Genomic DNA, 27607 nt, shown 5'->3' with positions numbered 1-27607 from the left:
TGCCAAATGTGTGTTATTTAGGATTCGGAATATACAGGATTGGATTTCGATGGGAGAAGCTGAAACGCGTGTGGAAAATGTATAGTAGATTGGATTGGAGGAGTCTAATACACTTAGATGGTGTTGTTATGAGCAATTATGTTAAAGGATTGGTGACTGCGTGATTTTCAAATATATATTTTTAAAATGACATACACCTTAATCGCAATATTACAGCACTTGTCTCACTGCTGACGAAGAAGCGATGTACTCGGCTCTTTTCTCGCTTAAGAAATATACTATAGATGAAGATTTCGTGTGAGTAAAGAGATAGTGTATAAACATATTTCCTTGGTAATATTATCGTATATGTATAGGTATAGTCATTCGGTGACCGTTTACACTGCCGGCGAGAACTCTCCCTCCTTTTGTGTGGGAGAAGCACAAGAGCTAATACTCACTGAATAATGCGCGCCTGTCAATCAGAACACTCGCCGAAAGACTTCCAGCAATCATTCGGTAAATCATTTCTAGTTTCTAGCTCTATTGATCCGGATACGGATCTAAGGATGTATAAAAATAGCTAAAAGTTAGATTTTTTGTGCTACAACCCCAACAAGATTGATATAAAGTTGTCATTAGCGATATTAGACTTTAAGTTTGCTTAAATTCAGTAGAACAAATATTAATAAAATCTTAATATTTCATTTAAAAATAAAGAGTAAATAATGTTTTGATAACTAGCTGATGCCGCATTGAGTATAATAGAATCATAGACTAATTTCGCGATTCCATTTAGCCAATGTCTTCAAATTTCAAGGTAAGACGTCTGCGGTTCATCTCTATTTAAACAATAATTAAAGACTACCTACTGCTCTAGCATTAGACTACTAACTGTCACTACTGGACATATTAAGACTTAACATCTCCATGTCTCAGGATGGCGAGCGCAGTAGAATATTAAACAATACTTTCATGTTATTGGATGGTGTTGCTACTGTTTATGGGCGGTCGTATCGCTTACCATCAGACGAACGGCAAGCTCGTCTCGGCATTTAAAGGCAATAAAAAAAATAATTAAAAAAATGAGGTAAAACTAATGACCATTCGCACTGCACCAAACCTTATCCATACAAAGTTTTAATGAGCGTTTACGCACGAAATACGCATCCGTATGTTTCCAAACTCAATGTGTTGATAAAGCGGGCCTGTTCATTTTATGTCAGTGTTTTGCAAACTTTTAATGTTGCCATTCGACGCGATGTCACTTGGAATGTGGCAAATTACCATAGTGCTGGCAATGGTACATGCGTATGGGGACTATTTTAAACACTATATTCTTATTACGAGGGAAAAGTATTGAAGATTTAGTAAGGTTTTTTAATTAGTAAGGAACAGAGAGTGCACCTGTGTATTGCACACACACTAGTGCACTATAGTATCTCCTGCGTACCTGGCTGATCTTTATTGAGTTTGACCGCCGTGGCCGAAATTCTGTTAGGAAGAAATCAATAGTAGGTTTTGCTCATTTATATACTGCTGACTGCTTCTCGGGGTGAATGATAAATTGATTTGAAAAACGAATTAAATAAAAAATATATATTTATTGTATAAAAATATTAAAGCATATAAACCAGAATAATCAGAAAAAGATCTTCAGCATCAATATTCAATACATTAAAAACATTTCAGGCGTTTCTACACCATTGTCTGAATACATACTTAAACATTTAAGGCCTCATCACCTCGCAAGGAAAATGCTTTCGATATTCCGATACCGCCAATTTCATATACCTATAATTATGTTAACAACTACGCGTCTCATTTACCAAAATTTGAAATTAGAATTTTAAACTTAAATTTAAAAATAGAATTCCGTTAACAGTTCTATTCTGAAATCAAAATTAGGTTACGTTCGAAGCCTGTGACGTATTCGAACCCATGTTCCTCCAATGGACTTGATAATCAGCACGCTGGGGTACATTCGGATGGGGTCTGTGGTCATCTCGCATTTCTGTATCTCGAAGTTTAATACCATTTGATAGAGTATCAATTTCATCTGCATTGTTGCGAATTGTAAACCTAAAAATATATACGTCATTTTACATTAAAATAGCTTGTAACTTTTTCATATATTTTTTTTATATCCGATAAACTTTTAAAGGAGTTAAAAAAATATAATATTTACATAAATATATTTTTCTTTTTTAACCTAATATTAGTAAATGATTGAGTATTGGTTATAATATGTTTTTTTTTTAACATTCATTACTGAGATATAATTTTACAAGAACTTGTTGTCACGCCTTCCCCAAATTAAATAATATATATTATCTATAATTTTAATACTAAATACTATATCTACACTAAATCACAAAAAAATCTTAATTTTATCATGACTTTAATAAGCAAATAAAGAACTTTCCACAAAGTAAACTCTATTAAAAATTTAAATCGTAAAACTAACCTTTGGAATATTAAAAATAATTGCAGTTTTATTGGAGGTGAAAAAAAAATATATCTACAAACATTTAAATAGACAGTCAGTTAGAAATTATTACATAAATATGCATTATTGAACATATTAAACATTATGTTAACACAACCGCGAGTCAATAATAATCTACTTTTATTCAAATATCTTATTTTGTATAATACTTAGTTTTCTGGAGATTATTTTTAAAAGTAGCACGGCAAAGTGACCTGCACCTTGTGGTAAGTGGAGTGGGATCCAATAGAATGACGATTGACGCGAGATGATTACCCCTCGACAGTCGACACAATTATGCCGGCCTGTTGGAACTGGATATACACAGGCTGATCCCGGAACGCGACACAGTTACGTGGGCCACTATGGTGGTATTTAACACCTTGTGTACATTGGTCGCTGTCCGGGCGGATATAAGATATATACTACAACCAGCAAACGCATTTTTGTTCACTGCTACGTAAAGGTCTGTCTTATTAGTGAGTAATACGCACCCAAACACCGCCTCGGGCCCATTCCAAACGGCAGGAACGTAAACTGTTTTATGTTAGGTCTGTTCTCGTCGGAGAACCTATCAGGGTCCAGTACCTCAGGGTTGACATGGTACTTCGGATCCATGTGGACTGGATTCACCACGTTGTATACCAGTTGGCCGGGCATTACCTGAGGTGCAAAGTCCATACTTACATATTACAAAACAAAGTTCCTCGCTGCGCATGTCTGAGCGTGATCATTTAAAAATCTAATGAACGGAACACTAATAGAAGTAATATAAATATTTTTAAGTGGAAAAGTTAGGAAAAATTGAGCAACTTTAAATTTTATTTCACTTATAAAAAATTTCGTTAATAAACCATTTGTGTGATGCTTGCGTTAAGTTGTCCGACAATTTAGGTTAGGACTGTAATGGATGTAAAACTTTATTATATATATTTACTCACTTTATATGGTTTGCCTCCTTCTCTAGGCGGTGGTAGTTCATAAGTTCGTGTGCAAATTCGGTCCATGACTATAGCTGCTGCCCACTTACGGTTAATCTCTGAAAAATAGTAACAGAAGATTTTGTAAAGATTGATCCATCTAAATTCCAACAGGAAAACATGTAAATACTAAACCACAAGTAAAGTGTTTTTGCAAAGATTTTTGGAATTCAAACAATTTTCTTCCCTTCGCTATTTCTTTTTCTCTTCTTTACCGGTTGGTATTCATTTAGCTGATATGTATACAGGCTCGTTTTGAAATTGCGTTTCTAAATGAAACCACATATTTATCTACTTGGATATAACACTTTACAATAAGTTACTTAAGCCGTAATTGTAAAATAAAAAAGTGTAAGTTTCGAACAAAATAAATATTGATAAAAAGTAATTTTAATTTTACACGCCCTAATGCCACTACTACTCTAGGAGAAATCGTTGCAGCGGCAACATCATACTTTCAGTTAGAAATACAGTAACGCACACGCCATATTCGCATTAAACTACAAAATGAAAAAAACTCGGAAAATTAAAATCAAAATTTTTGGCAAAAATATTATATTATTAATGGGAGATTTTTGGCACAATGCCAGCAAAGGCGAAGAAGATTATATGGTTTCATTTACTAACGTAATGTCAAAATGACCCTGTATATGAAAAGACACCTTTAGTCTTACCATTTAAATAACAGTCCAAATACTTCAAACTGGCAAGGGTGTCGTAATTTAACTCCTTGTGTACATCCGCGCTTGCTCTGATCTCCTGGTACAAACGTTCCTGTATGTCCGGATTTAGTGCTAATTCGTGGATGCAGATAGCCAGAATTGATGAAGAGGTCTCGTAACCAGCCAGAAAGGCGAAGAATGCTTGACCTGTTATGTCATCTGGATTCCAGTCTAAAGTCAAAAAGATTAAGGTTTATTTCTGAATCATCGGTTAAAATTTATGAATCAAAAATTAAAATACAGCAGTGATAATAATAATAATAGTTAATATTTTACGCCTATATATTCATTCAGTAAGAGATATTATTAGTTTCTTTCTTTATGCAGGTGCGGCATTGTCCCCAATGAACCTCCTATCAGTCGAGATATTTGTGCCGTCCTGTTTCAACCCAAAATACTACAGGCTGATCCTGGAACGCGACACACTTGTGTGTGCCAGTATGGCGGGCTTTATCCCCTTGTGTACGGTGGTCACTATCAGTTTAGCGGATAAAAAATATATCGTACTAACAGCAAATTAGTTGGTGGATGAAAAATTATTAATAAAAAAATCCGTAGTGAATAAAAATGCTATTCAACGATATTAAAAATAATTCTAAATTACGCAATAAATTGGTTGCAAACTGTGAAAAGTAAGCTCGTGTTAATATTTACGCAGTTAATTTAGGTCAACATTTATTAGATAATAAATACATTAAGTTGTGTAAAGCAAAACGTGGCGCTTGATATGAATTTATATCTCCCTTGGTTCCTGCTGACCTGGTACCGACCTCACCTCAGGGATGCCATATTTATTCAATTTTTTTCATTATTCTTTATTTAGTTAGTTAATTCTTTCTTCTTGTTTGGTTATTTATTGAATTGGAATAGAGTACTGAGAAAAAAGTCGCGGGTTCAATCTCGCGTCCAAAATTCCACACTACGATAGTTTTCATTCTTAGTTATCGCTTAATATAACTATGTAGAAAAATGTAATAAGAATATTTGTATTTTTTCCATTCTTCTTATCATAACGATATCAATAGCGTATTATAAACCGTTGTAATAACATGCATCTTCCTTACTAATGCTCGCATAATTGGAGTTTGACTACATTCGAAACCTTTATGAATTATAAGTACCTACCCCCCGGCAAATCCAATAAATGGTGTATGAAATCTGGTCTAGAGATATTGTTCTGTTTCCTGAGCTTTATATTATTAGCTATAATGTCTCTGAAAAAATTTATCTGCTTCATACTGAAAATTTGTATACCCAAAATCTGTAAAATAAATGTAGGTAAATATTACATAATATAAAATGTACAAAAACTCTCAAAAAAGCGAGGTGTCTATAAGAAGTCTTCTCATAACTTAGCGGTTTAAAGATCAGTACATACTTGCATGACTTTGGCCAATAACCGCGACTGCACGGCCAAAAAGTAACAAACTTTGTCCAAAACTGTAAAATCTGCCGCGTCTTTTCCAGTTTTATAGAATTCATTATTTCTATTTTCAACAGAATTCACTTGTATACCAAAAAATGCAGACGCCATGGTATCGTTCGCGTATCGACGCATCGTATCCACCATATCCACGGGCGTGGCCTGACAACCTGTTAAAAATACGTATGACAGTTATTCAACAAAGTCAGGTATGCTGGTTGTAAAACTTTTTTACATTATACGTAAAAAATCTTGACGCAAATGCATATTGGTGTGGGCAATTGAAATTTGAGGTCTTGATGTGAAATAGTAATTTTAATTTCACACGTTCTAATGCCGCTACTACTACTCGGAGAAAATTCGTCGCAGTCGCCTGGTAACAGCCAGAAATAAACTCATGCGCACGCCATATTCGCACTAAATTAAAAAAAACTGAGAAATCAAACTAGGATTTTTGAAAATATCCCTTAGTTATGTTAGCAGAGGTAAAGACGAGTATTTGGGTAAATATCTTAAAGAATTACAAAGTATTGTTTGGTATTCCACTGCGCTCGCCATCCTGAGACATGAGGTGTTAAGTCTTATTCTGTTCAGTAGTTACACTGGCTACATTGTCCTTCAAACCGGAACACAACAGTGACACACTGCTGCTTGGCGGCAGAAATAAACATTGCGGTGAAACCTACGAACCTTACCACCAGTAAAACAAGCATCCCCATATTATACTTACGAACAAGAATATGTTGCATACGTTACTTTTTAAATAGCTCACGATGTTTTCGCTGACATCCACCATGGACGGAAACATCTGCCGCATTTTGGAGCCGGTAAACGACGCACTCAAGTTGAGCCGCATTTCGCGCCATTTGTATCCTAAAAACAATGTGAGGGATTGTACAATACCGCCTAAATAGCTTAGTAAACACCGCGTAAGTATGAAAAAAAACATCTTTACGTACAGTCAGCAACAAAAATAGTTTAATAAATTCAAAATTTCAAATTGCTATTAAACTTTTGCGTCGGTATCAATCGTTTTTATTTCACTAAAATGATATTCAAAGGTTTTACTTTTAGATAAAAATTAATATCTCAATTGAAGTCAAATTGTGCATTTTGAGGTTTTGAATTTGTTCAGCTACTTTTGTTGCTGATGATACTTTGTATTGTACATACCCACGCGGTATTTACCAATGGTGCTTCCATTTTATATTAGGATGTTTTAAAACCTATTCAGTCTTGTGAGGGTTATAAAAAAATATTTTTAGCATTACTCTCTTGTCATCTATCTATACCAATATAAAAATCTCCATAGCATAGTTGTTTTGCAGGAATTTCCGTGCTGAAGTCTCGGGTTCGATAGACTTAAATATAGTGATATTATTTATTTATTTATTTGAACAGCCAACAAAACATACACCTTACATAGTTTGTTTTTTATCAATTCCATAAGTAATTGCTGCAGTGCTGTTTTAATTACAAGCTGTCACAGCATGACCATAATTTCTCAGTATTAATCAGAAATGTAAAATTTATGCTCGTTATAGCGACAAGCAAGCCTCCTATCACATCATAGGACGGAATAAACATGGCGGAAAGAGGGTGCATTTGTGCCTCTACCTACCCTTGTGTAAAATTAATTCTTACCATTAGTATTAATCATACTGTTTCCAAGCAAAGGTGCTATTTCCACGGGAAAGAACTCCTTACGGTCCGCGAAGTATTCGAAGTCCTTTATCGTTATCCTCTTCATTAGCTCAGGGTCTCGAATTAGAATGACGGGCTTGGTCCCTTCTATGTAGCCTACGTATCTAAAATGTTCATTCATGTTCAACATTCGCGTAAACATAAGAAATCATGTTATACTCGTTAATTTTTAAAACCATGTTTTTCTTACGATTATATAAAGTATGTGAAGTCAGCATTTACTGTAGTAATGGGAAATTATAAGGTTAATAAATACAGTTAAATAAAAATATATATAAACCTCTGGCTATATAAAAGAAGTATCACTAGAAGAAAATATTATATCAGCCCTGTATTAATATATACTGTGCCATTGATGGGCACTGGCCTCCTCTACTACTGAGAGGGATTAGGCCTTAGTCCACCACGCTGGCCTCGTGCGGGTTGGTAGACTTCACACACCTTCGAAATTCCTACAGAGAGCTCCTCAGGTATGCAGGTTCCCTCGAGACGTTTTCCTTCACCGTTAAAGCGTAATTTTAAGTAATTTTAGAAAATTCAGAGGTGTATGCCCTTGGGATTTGAACCTGCGGACATTAATCTCGGCAGTCTGTCCACAACCAACTAGGCTATCGCTGCCCGAAGAAATTAAAGTAAAGAAACTAAAATCTATAACAGATATACATAAAATATATTTTATAAATTCTGCTAGGTTTGAACCCTCTAATAGTAAAATATAGCTAGAGCATTATATCTTTTATCTTTTAATTAGAAATAAAAGTGATGGACTGCCTTCATCATCTTGCTTTATGAAACTAGGGTTTTTTTTTTGGGGTTCCGCCGGCATAAAAAAGTTTTTCTGGGATAAATATTTTCCCGAGATAAAATGTAGCCTATAGCGTTCAGGAGTAATGTAGCGTCCTATTGGTAAAAATTCAAAATCGATTTCGTAGTTGCTGAGGTTAGTGCGCCCAAACCAACAAACTGTTCTTTTTATTATATAAATATGTTACGACTCAGCCACACTAAGGTACTCACATTGCTCCCGCGCAGCGAATATTTTCCTAATAATACTCCCCACTCACGATATTTCAATATTCGCCTTTCAATGAATAACATTGGCGAATTATTCAAATAATTAACAATTAGGTTTTAAAATATTATCGACTACACTATACGAGTAATTTTGTATATGACCATTTGAATAAACATGGTTGTTCTAATTAGTTTCATATTATATGGTTTAAAACTTTATTTAACATTGCTATAATTAGATATGCTAATCATTCAACATTTGATTGTTTTTCCATTCGAACATTGAAGAGCGGAGTCATCATGGCACGTGGTAACAAGCATTCGTGGCTATTCGCTGAGATTCCCGCTCATTTATTCTAAAAAACGGACAAAAAAGGAGCATCGGTCAGCGCGAGCAGTAGCACGACGAGCACTCTTTGTATAACCGGCCTCTATATTTCCGTGCCCACTTCCCTTGTTATTTCCCTCGACACAGGTCAAAAATGTAGGTGATCTCTCTCTTTCTCTCTGTCTCTATCTCTCTCTCTGTGTGTGTATGTACTTACAAAAAATAACAACGCCTGTACAGCACCGAATCCTTATAAATCATAAGGCTCCTTTTTTCAATTTAATATTACGTAGTAGTGTAGTTGTATTGCGTGCTGTATGACTATCGTGTTGAGGTCTCGGGTATGAATCCCGGATCAAGCAAAGTTATATTAGGTTTTTCTATTCAAACGCGTCCGGCGTCTGGAAATGTGGCCAGTAAATGGCAATAGCCCTGCCCCCTATCATAGGGACCTAATATAGCTGGCGAAATGTGGCTGTGTTACATCTCTGCCTGCCCCTGACGAGGGAAAAACGCGTGAAGTTTTGTATGTATAATTAAATACACTTACCGTTCTCCAGGGAATGCTTTATATACAGCGTCCATATCTTCAACATTATGTCTTCTGCCCAAAGTACTAAGGAGAATATTTCCAAACACAGGCACACCAGGCAAATACTTCAAATCATTCTTCTCGAAATGATAATGAATACGTTTATGCAAATACACAAAATAACAACAAAATAATGTAAAAAATATAAATGAAATAGCCAAGAACATTATAAAATATAATTATTAATAAATTGGCTTGGTATGACACAAGTTGGTGGAAAGAAATTACGTTTCAAATTAACGTCTGTATCTACACCTAACCAACTAAAGTACGTAATAACTTATTTACTTAACAAACGTATCATATAAAGGAATTGCGATGTAAATACATGTTTGAAACGTGACTTCTTCTGCGATATTTGTATCAAGACACTATTCATAATATCACACCGCAGTGTCTTAAAAAATAAACAACATTATGATGATAAATTAGGGTGTTTTTTTATTGATTTGGTAAGAGTATCGTGGCCTTCAATTATTAATTATGTTAAGGTTTACTACTGTTATTTAGTTGATGCAATTTTAATAAATAAATAAATTATTAGACTAATAAAATCGGTTTCCTGTATAGTATGACATACAAATACATGTAGTTTATATAAAATCAAACATACTGAATAATTATATTAAAATAAATAGTATCGCAATAATCGTGATTAAATACTAAAATTTCCAGAGGCTCCTGAACTAGGCGAACATTTTACAGGGTTTTAAAAATAACTTATTCGTAAAGTAGAATAAAATATTTCATTTAATTATCATTACATAAATTAACGTTATTTATTTAATAAATGGTCTCAGTCGAATTAACTATACATACACGTTATTTATAAAAATGACTCACCGTCGATTGCAATGAGCCAATCCTTAAATGCGGCATCGTAAGAACAAACCAATCAAAATAAGTCTTCTTTAGGCACTTATTTTGCATGTGAAACAAACTGTTCTGATTGGTTGATTTTTGCCGTCCGTCATTTTTTTTAATGCAGACACGGCAACTGTGCGACTCCACTGCACCTGATGGCAAGCGGAGCAAGGTCCAATAGAATGTCGACTGACGAGAGATGATCGCCGTTCGAGAGTCGATGCAATTATGCCGGCTTGTTGGAACAGATGTCGTTATAATCAGTTGTCGTTTATTGAAATCGGCCGCAAGTCCATTAATTTTGAACAAGATACATTATTTTTAATTGGAATTTGTCCTTTCCTACTTTCATGCATGAGCGGCGTCACTCTTTAAACATTTTATACAAGAGATTTGACAAAATTTTTACAACGTGCCTCCTGACGCCATCGCTTTTAAAGGGCCTAGTCATGTGAGAAAACCCACTTAATGTGTTGCTACCAACCCTTGCTGTGAACCCAGGACCTCTTGATTCCCCAGTTTACATAGGCCATGAATGCCTGACCATATAAAATATACTTATTGGAATCATACGCACACGAATATAAATAACAAAGCAGTATATTTACTTTTATTGTGTTATATATAATGTATCTTTGTCTCATAAATATGACGCAATGTTTTGTCTCTGATACAATTTAGTTCACGCAAATTAGAGTAGGTCAAAACTATATTATTATTTAATTAAAACACTTGTTTAATGGTTCGACTAGTAGCGCCGCCAAGTGATAAAAGGGTAAGTCTAATATTCGCGCTCTTACCAAGCCGGTTTATTCGAATCTCACGATGACGAAGGAAACGAGGGAGCGCGGGCGCAGGTATATGGCATTCACCGTCCATTTTATTATAGTCTATAATATAAAAATGGATCGCTGAATGTCTTGCTAAGCGCAAATCTCGAGAGCAGCTGAACCGATTTCGCTAATTCTTTTTTCTAATTCCTTAAATTACGAGGATGGTTTTTACGAAGAAAAAATTTAAAAAATTGACTGAAATAGTCTAAAAACAACACTTTTCTATATTCCCATACAAAGGATTCGTAATAATACTTAAAAGACAATTTAAACTTTAATACCATACCATAAAGTTTAAGTGTTAGTGGAGGGGTTCCGGGAAGGCAAAACAATTGAGTGACGTTAGTATCGTGTAAATATTAATGTCAATATGTCGACTGTAAGGCGGTACGAAGTTCGCCGGGTCAGCTAGTATGATCTAAATTTAAGTATTAGTTTATTCCATAGTTTTTTGTTCCGTATCCGTGTGTTGGCTTTTCATTTAAGAACCCTGCTCTCATCATTTAGAACACTCACAAATATTACTTTATTATAACCAATATAATATTTATTTGGATAAAATTACAATGACTACTGAACTAATTGTCTACAATATAAATACAAAAAACTATTCCCTAGCCTGGAATCGAACCCAACTCCCTCCTTGTGATTTAAGGTTGAACTCATCCGTCTTCAGTTTGATCGGGTCTGCTGTCTTCTCAACCTTCAGGATTTTGTAGTTGAGGACCAGGTTGTACAGCAGGACTTTCAGTTCTAGCAGAGCGAATCTTGATCCTAGGAAAGCATTTAATGTAAATAGGCTAATTTATCTTAATAGACGTTTTAAATTTGTATTTAAGAACAGATGTTTACATTTGCATATTTTTGAGTATAAAATTTTGCATATGTATAATTCTGAGTATAAAATGTTGCATATGCATTATTTTGAGTATAAACTTTTGCATTTACCAATACAGTTCCTAGGGCCCATTCCGAAGGGCATGTAGGTGAACGGCTTTATATTGTGTTTGTTCTCATCTAGGAATCTGTCCGGATCAAACTTCTCTGGGTCAGGAAAATATTTAGGATCCATATGCAAGGAATTCACAAAATTGTACACCACATCTCCTGGGTTCACCTGGAAAAAGAACACGGAAAGTAAGTATATTACTTGCCGCCATACAACAATTTCCACTAAGATGTTCCTGTCTGAAGGTCATTGTGGCATTGAATACTAGGCATTATGCATCGCTATCCATATATGTACTACGCAATAGATCTAGCGTTCCAAACACTCACTGTTTTGAACTGAAGTGTATTGCAATCTGGTATTGGTTGCCATATATATACTTTATTTAAAGCACTTTAGCACTGCTGTTTAAAGTTTGGTTAGACGACGACTGATGTTTTAGCGCCGCAGCGAACTTTAGTTCTAAGATTTTGAACAAATCGTTTATATGGACGTTCGTGTCTATAGAATATATGTCAATAGCATTATGCGACTTAACATCTTATGTCTCATGATAATGAGTGCAACGGAGTGCCATGCAAAGAATTATAATTTAAAGTTGAGCATGATGTTATTATTTATCGTCGTCGGTGGTCGAACTTGCCCTTTGTATATCGCATATAAAAAATCTGGCGTCAATGGACCCAATATATTAGTGCAGAATATATTGACTGCACTCGCCAGCTGTCATCAGGAAAATATGTCTAACATTTTTTTGAACATTACATCTAGTTTCATAGCGCTACCATTTTAAAGTGGTATATTCTGAACACGTTTGGCTGAGTTAATTACTAGCAATTAATGTAACGTGCGCTATATTCTGCTGCAGTGCGAACACTTTTTGGGTATTAAAATTTATTACTCGAGTAAAATAGTAAATGCCGGTCAATAAACATTTTCAAACGTATATAGGACTGAGCAAATGTCCTCAGAAATTAAAATATCGTAGAAAGAGACAGAGCTATTGTGCGGCCAATGTTTGTCTTGTGTGGATCTGTAACATGTTATTTTTTACATCTTAGGGCCGCACGGCTGAATTATTTATTACACTTTTCTAACAGTATGTGCTTGATACCTGAATAACGATATTCAATAGTTTCTTTATTTTTAATACTATAATATTGTTTTATAATTCAAGTCTTTTCTATTTCTTGACTTGAAACATTTTTTTCTTGACTAAAATGTCCTTAAAACTGGTAGTATTAGTCAATGCTGATTCCTTTGACCAGAAAAATTAGAAACGTCGTCATTTTTTGATAATGGCCGTTAAATCCAACAGGCCGGCATAATTGTGTCGACTGCCGAGCGGTTATTATCTCTCGTCATTCGGCATCCTATTAGATCCCACTCCACTTACCATCAGGTGCAGTGAGGTCACTTTCCCCTGGCCTTATAAAAATGTAGAGAATGGAACTAATTTATTGTACTTAAAATATTTTTTTATAAAAAAAGCAAATTTGAAGTTTCAAAGTAGCCATTTTATTTTCCTGCTCAGGCCAACGATTCATTATTCTGCATCCAAGTGTCTATAATTTAATTCAATAACAGTTACTTACTCTGTATGCATCACCACCTTCCCTTGGCGGAGGTAATATGAACTCTTTATTGCATATCCTGTCCAAAATGACTGCCGGTGACCATTTCCTTAACGTTTCTGAAAACATTATTTATTTTTTACATAATATATGAATGTTGTATAGATATTCTTGATGTATTTTGCGTCTATTAATAAAAATCAATCGGCAATTGATTAAATGTATTCCTTTTTTGAAACAAAAACTAGGTTACAGATCTTTTATTTTTTATTTATTATTGCTTTTGCTGGCGTAATCGGCGGCGAGACAGTTTTTAATTATAAACCTTAAGACAAGTCCTGCTTTATATGTGCCTGAGATAAAATAAAGCCTCTAGCCATGTATCGGTGAAAACTGCATTCAATTCAATGCAGTCATTTTTGCGTGATCGAAACATACACACAAAAATTCAAAAAATGTAATTTAGACTTCTATTGCCCTAATTGACTCTCAAATATTAGTTTTATTTAATATCTATAATGTATATTTTTTATAGTATTTAAAAAAATATTTATTCAAATCATTATTTGACTATATTCATTATTTACTAGGACAACATAAATACACAGCTGTTTCTAAGTACATTCAACTTGACTGAACAAAGCATCAAACATAGTCCAATCAAAGCGATAATTTAGCTGCGACACTTTCAATAACAATATAACTAAAACGGGAAAGTAATATCTTCCCTCTCTTTCTAATAGCTCTGGTGAAACATTGAAACACAGTTTAATAAAGCACATACCGTTCAAAACATTGTCCAAGTATTTCAAAACAGATACATTGTCGTACGACAAAGTTTCTTTTGTCTCCTTGAACTCTCTGATTTCCTGGTACAACGTTTCCTGAATATTAGGGTTAATGGCAAGTTCATGGACACACATAACTAAAGCGCTGGCAGAGCTCTCAAACCCTGCTACGAAGAAGATGAACACCTGGCCAATCAGCTCGTTCTCCGTCCATTCTGCAAGGAGAAAGAGTTTTAAAACCTTAGTTACCATTCAATTGAGAATTTATATTGAGCAATTCTCTCGGAAAGTTCTAGAAATGCAAAATGGTCTATGATAATATTATTCTTTATGAATTAAAAACTGTCATACTTAAAAGATTTTTAGATAACCTACACAATCAAATTCAAACAATTTTGTTTTGTATTATGGCATTTTTTAGCAGATGTGTGTATATTCTCATAATAGCAATGAGACCGATGATATATTTATATCGACTGGCGAAAATTTATGATCTATCGTCAGTCGGCACTCTATCTGGACTCTACCATCTGGTGCAGTAGGTTCACTTTCCTATGAAAGTGTAAAAAGACAACTATAAACATGCTTGAGACTTTGAGCAATATGCTAGAAACAGTGTGTTCGATGACTCCACTTAAATTTATATAATAGAAGGTTAAAGAAAAAATACAGCGGCGATATCCTAGTTGGGTGTGGAACAGACTACCAACACGAATGTCTGCAGGTTCAAATCTCAAGGGCACACACCTCTGACTTTTCTAAAAATCATGTGTGCATTCTTTGTGAATTTATCGTTCGCTTTAACGGCGAAGGAAAACATCGTGAGGAAACCTGCACACCTGAGAAGTTCTCTATAGGAATTTCGAAGGTGTGTGAAGTCTACCAATCCGCACTAGGCCAGTGTGGTAGACTAAGGCCTAATCGCTCTCAGTAGTAGAGGAGGCCCGTGCTCAGCAGTGGGCAAGTATATAATACAGGGCTGATATTATTATAAAGAAGAAATAAACAATAATGGTCATGAATTCACATTTCAATTGTTCTACCCTCACCTCTAGTGTGTCCATGGTGTTTCAATTCTTCATTAACGGTCGCAAATCCAACGCTATCGTTTTCCTCCGTGTCTGCATTTTTTAATTTACCTGGAATAGAAAATAAGCTATTATTTGAATTTCTTGAAGATTTTAGACTAACCGCCATTTTCTATAAAAACTCGAAACTGACAGTGAAAAATTAATTAGTGAAATAATTCTTGAAATCGTTGTCACTAACATTTTGACGTGATTATATGCTTTCGCATAACAATAATGTTTCTTATTAACTATGAAAACGAATAATTACATCACTTCCTTATCAGGTAATTGCGAAACAAGGAAACAAACTCTATTAAACTAAAGAATGATTAAATTGTTTAAATGATTAAGGCGTTTACCTTCCGAAGCCTCCATTAACAGTTGGATCATGTCAGGCCGTTCGATGTTGTTCTTTCGCCTATATTCCATTGTGTTCCTCACTAGATCGCGGAAAAATTCTGTTGTCTTTTTTGGGAATATGGAGCCCCCGAACACCTGAAAAATATATGAATTAGTTGTCTACATACAATGAGGCGATAGTCTTGGATGAATACCAGAGGTTATTTTTGAATTGCCTTTCATAAATTTTAATGCTAATATGTGTGGAAATAACATAGATAGCGATAAATTTATCGTTAGAATATATGATTCCGATACATTTATTTTGATTTACTATTAGCGTCACCGATTCTGGAAAGTTGTCTTGGTTCCTCAGAAATTTATAACTTGTCAATGTATAGACAAGTTATAGACTATATTGAGTAGCTGTCTAGCGAGAGTGGTGTCTAAATAAATGTTACAGCTTTATCTATCTTCAAGGCTATGGCAGCATCAACTAAATCCACTTAACAATAGGACGGCAAATCAAATTAGAAAGTCTACCATTGTTTCAAACCTATCCAGGATGTCTAACTAGATCAAATAATCGACTACTTGTAATACTTTGTTAGTCATTTATATCGTATAGACAATGCAACAAGCAAAACGCACGCACGTCAACGCCCGATAACAGCAAACATATATGTATAACTCGTCTAACCTAAAGTATATATATATATATATATATATATATATATATATATATATATTGTGTATAAACCAAGTTACAAACAGGGGCCTTATTCTCTATCCCGCACGTTATTTTGACAGTGCGTAACAAGCACGTAACATAACGCGTCATGTTTAGGACTATAGAAATTTGGCTTACAGATTACCATTCCACGCACATTTCTCGAATATAACTTAACACGGTCGTGTTACGCGTTTACACTATCATACAGAATAAGGGCCCAGGCTGGCTTAATTATGTTGTCTGCCCGAAGGATCTCTCGTCATTCTAACGTTCTATCTGGGCCCCATTATCAGATGCTACTGCATTAAGCAATCTGACTGACATCATCAATAGCCACCTTTCCGTGCTCGTTTAAAAATAACGAAAAATTACGTACCTTCCCTATTGCTGGGAATTGGATTGACACAAAGAATATGAATCGTTGCCACCAATTGAACTTGAAGAGATTCTGTCCAGTGACGAAGAATTCATTCTCTTTGTCCTTAAACGAGTTGACGCGGAGGCCGTAGGCTGCTGACGCGATGACGTCATTGGTGTACCGACGGATGAGGTCTTCCACGTCCATGTCTTCGGATTGATGGTCTAAGTGGAGATAAAAAAAGATTCCATTATTCATCTCAATAATAAACCGGTGGTTGATAAAAGAGTTCATTTAGGAAGTAAAATAATGTGTTGTTGTGATTAAAATATTTTTATGAGGGTATTAGTGATACTTTTTGAGAAAGTATTTCTATAGCTAATGATAGTTCTTTTTATTTTAGTTAAAACTATTCCAGATCCTAACAGTATTATCATGAAACACAATACTGAGATGGGGAAGCTACCTGGTGAGTGAAACCTTCGTCTGCCTATGAAATCATACCGTACTTAACGCTGCACTCCGATCATCAGTCTGAGACACATTAAATTATAAATCAAACACCCACTAATTATAATTTCATCTGAAGTGTTCTTCTTAGAACATTGCCTATATCACTGACTAATTTCCTATTATGTCATATTGCATTCTGACGTTTACCATTAGGTAACCGACTTGCTCGTATAAAAAAGATACAAGCTCACAGTTCCAAAATACCTTTCAAGTACTCCACGAGGTTATTGCTGATTTCCACCATGAATGGCAGCATGTGCCTCATCTTGGAGCCGGTGAACGCGGGGCTCAGTGTCATCCTCATGTCGCGCCATCTTTCACCTAATGTCGTAACAAGTATGAGTCATTATTGGTAAAAACCTTTGGTTGAATATCGTTGCATATTTCATACTTCATTTATTTTTTTTGTATTAACAAGGACAGTCCCAACGAATGATGCAATGATACAAGACGTGGGGTTGGCAATACTTCTTTTTAAAGCATATCAGAAATTAATTTGTTTTTCTTTTACCATTGACGTATTACCATTGGACTTAAGTGCATGTGATGGCCTACAAAAGATATATTATGTTGATTGTCAAGAAACTTCTTTATATTGTGTCTAGGGTTGTTACCCTCGATGATCACTAAAATTATTATGCTAGCTTATCTTCTTGGCCAAACTCCTAATTTCGGAACTTAGCTCAACGGAATAATCCACTCTTATGGAGTTACACAAAGCAAACCTCTCATAATTCTATTGGCAGTATTTGATAATCAATGGATATGAAGATAGATATTAATATTTCTTACCATCCATCATCAGCAAACTGCCTCCGAACAAAGGTTCCGTTTCCTCGTCGAAAAATTTCTTGTGGTTCATAAAGTGATCGAAGTTTTTCACGGTAACGCTTTTGATTAAGTCAGGATTCCTGATCAGGAGTATGGGAGTAACGCCTTCGAGGAACCCCACATATCTGCAAAAAATAACATAGCATCACGCTTTCTTTCCTTGTCAGGAATAGATAGGAGTGTCGCAGATGTCTTCAACTATAACATCCCTCTCTCAGTAGTAGAGGAGGTCCGTACTCAGCAGTAGAGTATATCATTCAGAGCTATGGTATTATTATTATGTTACCAGCAAACTAATAAGGGGTGAGCCTATTTACAGGGCACAATTTTATACTACGCGCGAACATAACAACCCGCCCAGGAAAACCAATCCGGGATATCAGATCTATTGTCATATCGCTTATGCAGTATGGATCTACGTCACTGAGACATTGAATTTATTCAAGTATTCGAATCACTGACACATATATATATTTTATCTTTAGAATTACAATGACGCAAGGGCAAAAAACCGTTAAATAAACATTATAATCCATAACATTTGAAAAGTGTCAAAATATCGAATGCATCATCGACTTTCATTAATTCCATTTACGTCATTGTAATTTTAAAGGTGCGATATTTACATACATCCATTTACGCTAATTTTCTCACGCAGCCGATCCAAACCAGCACATTTTGTTTTAAAATTAAACTGTTATGTAAAATACTTAATTTATTAGGATATGTTAAGTAATAAGGATTACCTCGCCTTGGCTTTACCAACTCCAGGAACATGTGAATATTTCTGGGAAGTGTTAGTTCATTGAAAGAGCGGCCGTGCTGTTAACGGTCCTCTTCAATTTTACCATCAGCCGGCTAGCTCATGCCTTCCATGAGTATAAGTGGTTGGACTCAAGTACGTGAAGTAAAACGATAGACCAGTTTCTTATCGTTTAATACAATTGATTGTAGAGCAAACGTCTTAGTCACTATTATAAATTAATTTCTTATGTTTTAAAATCATTATCGACTGTCTCGGTATCGTAGTAACTAGTAGTAATTGCACAAGGTTCGAGTATAACTACCGCAGTGAAGTCCTGGGTTCGAATCCCGGGTCGGGCCAAAAAAATGATGACTGGGTTTTTTCACCTTCAAAAATTACTCTGTCACAACTCGGAGTCAGAAAGTTGGCGGTGTGATACCACCGTGCCTTTGATATCGCGTAAAGCCGTTGGTCCTGCTTCTGATCTCCCTCCGGTCATGTCGGATTGCCACTTAACCGCACTTTAAGAGTAAAGGAACAGAGAGTGCTTGTGTATTGCGCACACATAAAAATTCAATCATAGATGCGCAACGTGTTCTATTGTTATACTCATTATACTATAAAATTTAGATACATATAACTTTGTTTATGTAAAATTATTTCCTTCCTCAAATATAGTATAGTAAAATCCCCACAACCGGAACCAATAATAGACCACGCGATTTTTAAGTTTCATTCAGACGGATCAATTATAATATTGTTAGGAATAATTAAGAAATTATTACTTACAATGATCGTCAAGAAATTATTGGCTTAACTCAAACACTAGAATTAAAAACTAGCATGCAATTATATCATGCAAGAATCGCTTGAGCAACTCTATTACCTACTACAATAACTACAACTATTTCCACGATAACATTTTCCTGGAATGCGGAAATAACATAAAATGTTTATTTAATATTTATCAAATGATTTATTATGTTTTCGCATCAGTATCTTTCGGGTCTCTTGAAGAGAAAATTATAATAGAAAAAAAAAACATAAAATTCGTAAAATAGTTGTGTTTCAATATCCGTCAGAATCGATTTTTGAAATCAAACTATTTTACGAATTTTATCGCATTTTTTATATCATAATTTTCTTCCGACATTTCGAAGACTTTGCAGCCTATAAATAATACCAGTAAAATAGTTTTTTTAATGTCTAACATTCGCGTAAACATAAGAAATCATTAAAATCGATTACTGTTTAGGCCAGGCGAGTATTGCCTGCCAGAGTAGATGAGAATCGCCATGCCATCCCATATGTTCAGACGGGGCAACTTTGTTATGTCCTTTAAAGAATCTAACGTGCGCAGTAAAAAAATTGCTCCGTCTAAACGAGGTCTTACGTAAATTCTACCATATTGTGCTAATATTCGCACAATATTCCCAGAAATCAAATGATACACGTATCGTTTTCGTCAAATAAAACTACAGAGAATGCGAACTCGATATATTTTACTTTTTGTTCCTCGTATAGCAAAAAGACTGACAAAAATATTGGATTTATGATAACTCCCTTGAGAAACAAGTCAAAATGTAAACACGTACAAACTAAGCAAATTATTTATGTATTCATTTATAACTAGCTTCCGCTCGCAGCTTCGCCCGCGTGGATTTCGGACTTCAAAAATGGAGCCGGTCGCGAACGTTCGAGAATGTTCGTTTTACGAAGCTACTCGCTAGGTGATTCACTAGCCTCTAGGTGCCAAGCAAGCCGCCCGCCTGTGCGTTCGCGACCTTATATATACACAAAAATAATCCTTATAGCATGATTCAGTATTCACGCATGATGGCTTATTATTAGTGTATTTCATGTATAACTTTGGTGTTTCTATACCGATTTCTATGATTCTTTTTTATGGAATATTTAATTAATAATGTTAACTTTTTTAATTAGGGATGACTGAGAGTGTTATAAACGTAAGAGTTGACAAATATAACGAGAAAGCTTCGAACTGCTAAGCTATCGGGAGTTACACGTGTTATTGTGAGTCAACCATAAAAGATAGACACATGCTGTCGTGGGATATTTTTTACATAATTTTAAGGAGAACATTTCCGTCATACATGATTTCTGTGTAGCTTTAACCATTAAGGATGCACACGCGATGGAAGCTTAAAAAAAGGAGTAACTTCTCCCGTTTTCCCAACATTTCCCTTCACTACTCTGCTCCTATTAATTGTAGCGTGATGAAAAGTATACTATAACCAGCACAGGAGTATGACAAATAATTGTACCAAGTTTCGTTAAAATCCGTCGAGTAGTTTTTGTTTCTATAACGGTTATACAGACAGATAGACAGACAGACAGACAAAAATTTTGATTGTGTACAAGATTATAGAATAACAAAACGCTCACATCTATAAGTGCTATTATCATAAAATTCAAGAGTTTGTTCAAACGCGCTAATTTCAGAAACTACCAAACCAATTATGAATATTTTAACAAATAAAAAGTAACATTACTTCTGAGTGGTATGGGATAATTTTATCTCGGGAAAATATTTATCGCAGAAATTTTGAAACGCGTTAACGTAATTGATGACGAGCTGATTCCATATTCCCCGCCTTCCGTAAGGCAGTGGTAATAGGAAGTCTTATAATTCTTTGATCAGCCCAGCGGGTAGATCGCCCATGCAATATTTTACCATCCACTTACCCTACTACCAGAAATTTGTTAAAGTTATCTGGCTGTCTTCGGAAAATATGGCCAGAACAACTTAAGACTCATTGGTAGCATATTATTTCCGCTATTGTTAATATGTAGGAGCGGTGAAGATCAGAAACCAACATGTGCACGTTTAGTCTTTTTTTTATTTCAATAAATTTATCTCGTAAGGAACCGCGAGTTATTTATTCTATAAAATTTATCTGGCGAGGAGTGCGAGCTGCAGTTATAAAATAAATATGTCGCGACTTCCCTAATAAGACTATGATGTATAAGTACTAACACTGAATTGTAATTAATATTGACTCATAGTACACTGCATAATACAACGAGATTAGACAAAGCTACTACAGAGCTATTAAAGTAATCATATGTTATTTGTTAAAGTTTTTTCCATGATAAGAAGTAGCATATGTCTTTTTTTGTTCATGTTTACTTTTATCTATTTCATTAAAATCGGTTGAGTGCTATAATTGTGGAAACTTCCCTGACTGAGTTACTTTCGCATTTATAATTATAGCTTATGCTCGCGGCTTCGCCCGCGTAAATTTTTTTTTCTGTGGTGAAAGTGACGCTATATATTTTTCCGCTATAAAAAGTACCCTATCTCTTTTTCATAGTGGCAAACTATCTCCAAAGCCCTGTTTAATATTTTTCTACATATTTCACGGTACCTATAAATAATAAATAAATAAAAAGAAAGAAATGATATAGGAATTAAAAAGTAGTCTGTGTCCCTGGGTCTCAAACTATATCCATATCTTTACGAAATTCATTCGGTAGTTTTTGAGTTTAACTCATTCAGTCAAACCCGGCAGGGGACTTTGTTTTTAATATGTAAGGTTTAGTATAACTAAGTACAAACAACATCAAATGACCCCATTGTTCGTTTACTGAAAAAACGAATAAACGTGTAAAAAGTTTCCATACCCCAATAATGATTATGATTTGTTAAGATATCCAAAATGATTTAATTCATTCTGTGGAAATTTCAGCCCGCTGCCTTTCACGGTTCGAAAGATAAAGCCCTTTAAAGGTCGGATAGGCATTGTAATAGAGGTTCACTGGTAAATTTAAGATACGAAATCCTTAAAACATATTGGTTAGACATATATATATATATTTTTTTTGTTGATTGCAATGACGAGACGAGCTTGCCGTTCGCCTGATGGTAAGCGATTCAACCGCCCATAAACAATAGAAACACCATTCAACAGTTTAAATTACGAAGTATTGTTTGGTATTCCACTGCACTCGACATCCTGAGACATGAGATGTTAAGTCTCATTATGTCCAGTAGTTACACTAGCTACAATGTCCTTCTAAGCGGAACACAACAGTGACTATACACTGCTGCTTGGCGGCAGAAATTATATTAACAAATAATAGGTATAGCATTTATGCCCAAACATTGTATACAATTAGATTAGAGCAAACATTATGAAATCACAGTAAGTAAACACGTTTCCAGTCATTTTCCTTAATGTGTACGCAATGTTATTGTAAATTTTTGGTACTGTATTAGTCTACATCAGCTTACATTATAATTATGAGGGTAGAATGTTTCAATCAATAAACCAGGCAGCTGACATCTATGTTAAACTCACGTACACTACAATTTTATGCTACTTAGGTCTTTTGTATGTGAGAATACGTCCAGGTATCAGCTATGCGGCGGTCAAAAAGCGGCGATAGCCTAGTTGGGTGTGGAACGGACTGCAGAGACGAATGTCCGCAGGTTCAAATCCCAAGGGCACACACCTCTGACTTTTCTAAAAAATCATGTGTGTATTCTTTGTGAATTTATCGTTCGCTTTAACGGTGAAGGAAAACATCGTGAGGAAACCTGCACATCTGAGAAGTTCTCTATAGGAATTTCGAAGGTGTGTGAAGTCTACCAATCCGCACTAGGCCAGCGTGGTGGACTAAGGCCTAATCCCTCTCAGTAGTAGAGGAGGCCCGTGCTCAGCAGTGGGCAAGTATATAATACAGGGCTGATATTATTATTATTATTATTATCAGGTATGCAAGAGTCCAACGTTTCAGGTATTTGAGATACCATCTGAGCATCAGGTATGCAAGTGCATGCCTAAGCATAAGGTTTTCGAGAGCCTATCCAAATAACAGATTTTTGATTGTTTATCTGGATATCAGATATTCGAGTGTCGGTCATCGTAATATCAAGTATTTAAGAGTTGATCTGAATCTGAAAGGTGTAATAGGTACACGACGGTCTATCTGAGCATCAAGTGTTTGAGACTAGAATCAAGTATTCGAGAGCTCGATTCGCTATGAAATATGCGAGGGCGTATAAGAATACAAGTTTCCTTTCAATTGCTTTAAGAAATTACTCAGGCGCCACGACGTCTGACAAATTTGTTAACTTGCATCAGACTTACGTCATAAAATAGTAGCAAGCTCTCAAACTACTCTTGAGTGGAGACCACGACTCGGCAAACGTAGTATAAGACGCCCTCCAGCTAGATGGAGTGACGGTCTACGAAAGGTCGCTGGCAAGAACAGGATGCAACAGGTCGAAGACAAGTTAAAATTACGCCTTCATCCAGCAGTGGACAAAGATTTAGGCTGATGATGATGATGAAGCTCTCAATGTCTCGTTTTCATGTCTAAGTACACCATAAAGATGGTAAATGAGTTAACTAAATACTAATCTAACCTTCAGTTGATTAGTTGACAATTACTACAAGTTTCGAAACTAATCAGTATGTCTGCGCGGAGCCTTACGAGCTAAGCAAAGCAGGTAAGAAATCGCGATAATTACTAAGCATGTTTACTAACAATTTTCCTCGATGTATTTTACATTGGACAATATTTACTCGTGTCTCAGATACTTTAATTTAAAAACACTTTATCCTCGTAAGAGCTGTAAATTGTTAGTCAATTCCAGGTAGTTTTCCCTATATTATGAACCCATTTGACCTCTACATATAAAGGTGTCACTTTGTCAAAAGTAACGTGAAATACAGGAAATACAAGAAGATTGATGAAGGCATAACAATTTCCTCATAGCCCCATCCCCTTATATTCGTGGATAGCATCACACCTTTCTCCCTTTTCGGGGGTAGGCAGAGCTGTACACACCCACAATTCGCCAGAGGTCCCGTGTACAATTTCCAGACTCCAGGCAGCACTGAGTTAAAAAACCCTATATCACTTTGCCCGACTCGGGATTCAAACTGGAGAGCTCAGCACGCTAGTCATAATGCGCACGCAATACAACTACGTCACTATAGCAAGCAGGCCTGTAACCTTGTCCGTCTCAATTCTTTTGGTAAGGTCATTTTTTATTATATATATTGCATTTTCTAGTAAATAGAATGACATTAAAATATATTCTCGATTCACTGAAAATGATCCACGCCAGTCGACACAATTATGCCGGCCTGATCGAAATTAGATACAATAAACAATATTTTGACCTTGAAGGGTCATTAACCTTAATAACTAATCACTAGACTATACTAATGACATATACAAATATATTTATTAATTATCAATGGTCATTATCTTCGGATGAAACATAATTAGGTATGCCTTCTGATAAATAACAAATCATTTTTTACACGGCACAATGTCCCACTGCACCTGGTGGTACATAAGTGAAGTGGGATCTTTTACTGCCCGAAACACGACCAAGTAAACAATGGAATGGACAATATTATTTCACTTGTTTTTACTCTTTGTGAGGCTAAAAGTGAGTTCTCAGAATCTTCGAAAATTCTCGAAAACAATATAGCCTATCCATTGACGAAAAAATTTTGGGAAGCGATTCAATAATTCCCGTGATTTTCGTTTACAAACTAACTTAACTTTCGTTTTGAATGTTTAATATTAATAATTTCGCTATGAACAATCTGATTTGTTTATTTTTATTAAGGTTTTTTCAAATTCCCCATATTACTATATGCATGCAATTATAAAATAATAAGGAATTCAAATACAATTAATGCTGGCCCTGATGTATTAAAACAATCTACTTAAGTAATATTAAGTAAAAAAAATCTACACGAATATAATGAATTGTAATACCTTTAATACTTACTTTTCATCTGGAAACTCCTTGTACACAGCGTCCAAATCTTCAAACATATGCCTCCTTAGGAACGTACTCTTCAATACGTTGCCAAAAATCGGTACTCCTGGTATATACTTTAATCCTCTGTTGTCGTAATGCCAGTGTATTTTCTTATAAACGTAAACATAGTATGCCAACAATGACGTCACCAAAAATATTAAAAGTTCAATTAACATTTTGAAATATCGTCCAGCGATGACGAGATGAACACTAGAATGAAGTGTGTGAGCTCCTTATAACGGTTATAAGGCATACGGGGCTGCATTCAGGCTATTAAGTAGGGGGGACAATTAATTGCGATATTACTCATTACTTGGCTATCTGACGACTAAAGCATATAGCAAGAGGCTGCACTCAGGTAGTAATTTAGAGGACACATTAATTGCAATATATAAGTATTACTCTTTATCTGGCTATCTTATCAACGTATAAAGCTTGTAGCAATAGGAAATGTCGACAATGATTTTGGCGAGCATCAAGCAAAGCAAGCCATCATTAGTTGACATCAAGTATATTTGGATTAGGTACATTGTATTTACCATCAATTCCAAAGTAGTTAGTGCGGTGCAAATTTTAATAAATGGGGGGTAACGAGTCCCAATATATTCTGCATCCCGCCTATGACCTATTATTATTTCCGACGAACAGTGCTTCCGATCAAAACAATTATTAAAATTCACAATATGTTTTTATTGTTGTTATTTTTATCAGTGTTACGGTCAATGTCTTTTTATCTTTCCCTCTATCACTGCCCGGGTTTGCGACACAGTGATCGACTTTGGATCAAAAGGTTACGAGTTTGATTCTCCTACCGATGAGAGTAAATGAACCGCATCTTTGTTTTCCTTTTTTAACCCTTATTCCTTTCCTTCAAAGATAAGTTTAGATTGGCAAGTTCTTGCATATTGCGCAAGAACTTGCAGATGCGTTTACACTAGCGACAACATTTCAATAGTTGTATATACGTGCAAATCGCCGCATGTTTCAAAATTTGCAGAAGCCAGCATGCGATAATTGTACAAACTTTAATCTAAACGTAATACAACTGCTTTTATTTGATAATTGTATTACAGTACGACTATAATGCTGAGGTCTCGGGTAAGATCCCCGGGTTGGGAAAAATGATATTGGGTTTTAGTTTTTAGTCTACTCAGTATCAGCCTAGAATCTGGAATTTGTGTCTGATATGGCAATAGCCGAAACAGAAGGTTCTGGAGTAGAGGCCACGAACTGATAAGGTGGACAGATGATCTTATAAAAGTCGCAGTAGTTCGCTGGATGCGGGCCGCTTCCAATAGATCGGTCTGGAAATGTTTAGAGATGGCCCATATTTATCAGTAATGATCATGATGATGGCAATAACCCCTTATCATATCATGGGACTGAATACGCACGGCGAAATGGAGTGCACCAGTTGCACCTCTAGCTACCCATTCAGGAATGAAACGCGTGAGCGTGTGTGTTTGCTAATCTAAAATATGCTTAAGACGAACAACGCCTGAATCTTCTGGTATTGTATTCTCCGATGGATCAGGTGACCCGCTAGTCCGTTTGCATGCTATAAATACAATAAAAGAAACGCAAAAATATTACAACATGTAAATATCATCAAATTGCGCAACCAAAGTGGTGCAATAAGGAAAGATATGAGTAAATTCTGAGTAATCATGTCTGTTATTACCTGTGTCGTCATAAAGCGGAACAATATTTATTGATTTATCGTTTCATAATATGAATTTAATTTTCATAGCATATATGGTGGTAAGTCTCTCATATGTGAGAGTCCGCCTGGGTAGGTACCACCGTTACGTCTATTTCTGCCGCCAAGCAGCAGTGTGTAGTCACTGTTGTGTTCCGGTTTGAAGGAAATTGTATTTGCCTCAGGACGGCGAGCGCAGTGGAATACCAAACAATACTTTGTAATTCTAAATGTTGGATGGTGTTTCTACTGTTTATGGGCGGTCGTATC

The 27607-nt window shown here is 35.4% G+C and overlaps 2 protein-coding genes across 4 annotated transcripts; both read right to left on the bottom strand.

Moving 5' to 3' along the window:
* Nucleotides 1-1574: 1574 nt before the first annotated feature.
* On the bottom strand, nucleotides 1575-11176 carry LOC115450370 (probable cytochrome P450 9f2). Of its 3 annotated transcripts, XM_030178369.2 has the most exons (10): nucleotides 10074-11176; nucleotides 9189-9307; nucleotides 7237-7400; nucleotides 6349-6465; nucleotides 5548-5762; nucleotides 5295-5430; nucleotides 4122-4340; nucleotides 3409-3506; nucleotides 2962-3130; nucleotides 1576-2061 (listed from the first exon to the last, which is right to left on the bottom strand). In XM_030178369.2, the coding sequence occupies exons 1-10, from the start codon at nucleotides 10158-10160 to the stop codon at nucleotides 1889-1891; spliced, it is 1497 nt and encodes a 498-aa protein (XP_030034229.1). In that variant the 5' UTR covers nucleotides 10161-11176; the 3' UTR covers nucleotides 1576-1888. The 3 variants fall into 3 exon arrangements, with proteins under 3 accessions (XP_030034230.1, XP_030034229.1, XP_037293743.1); XM_030178370.2 differs by lacking the exon at nucleotides 9189-9307 and having other exon boundaries at nucleotides 1575-2061; nucleotides 10074-10959; XM_037437846.1 differs by having other exon boundaries at nucleotides 9189-10959.
* A 272-nt stretch (nucleotides 11177-11448) lies between these two features.
* On the bottom strand, nucleotides 11449-25868 carry LOC115450368 (probable cytochrome P450 9f2). The gene is made up of 10 exons (XM_030178366.2): nucleotides 25606-25868; nucleotides 18044-18207; nucleotides 17456-17572; nucleotides 16757-16962; nucleotides 15668-15803; nucleotides 15288-15377; nucleotides 14235-14453; nucleotides 13472-13569; nucleotides 11876-12044; nucleotides 11449-11701 (listed from the first exon to the last, which is right to left on the bottom strand). Exons 1-10 carry the CDS (start codon nucleotides 25812-25814, stop codon nucleotides 11535-11537), a joined length of 1575 nt encoding a protein of 524 aa, XP_030034226.1. The 5' UTR covers nucleotides 25815-25868; the 3' UTR covers nucleotides 11449-11534.
* Nucleotides 25869-27607: the final 1739 nt, after the last annotated feature.

The sequence above is a fragment of the Manduca sexta genome, chromosome 12 (assembly GCF_014839805.1).
Source record: "Manduca sexta isolate Smith_Timp_Sample1 chromosome 12, JHU_Msex_v1.0, whole genome shotgun sequence".
Taxonomy (NCBI): Eukaryota; Metazoa; Arthropoda; class Insecta; order Lepidoptera; family Sphingidae; genus Manduca; species Manduca sexta.
This window is presented reverse-complemented; position numbering and strand designations above follow the sequence as displayed.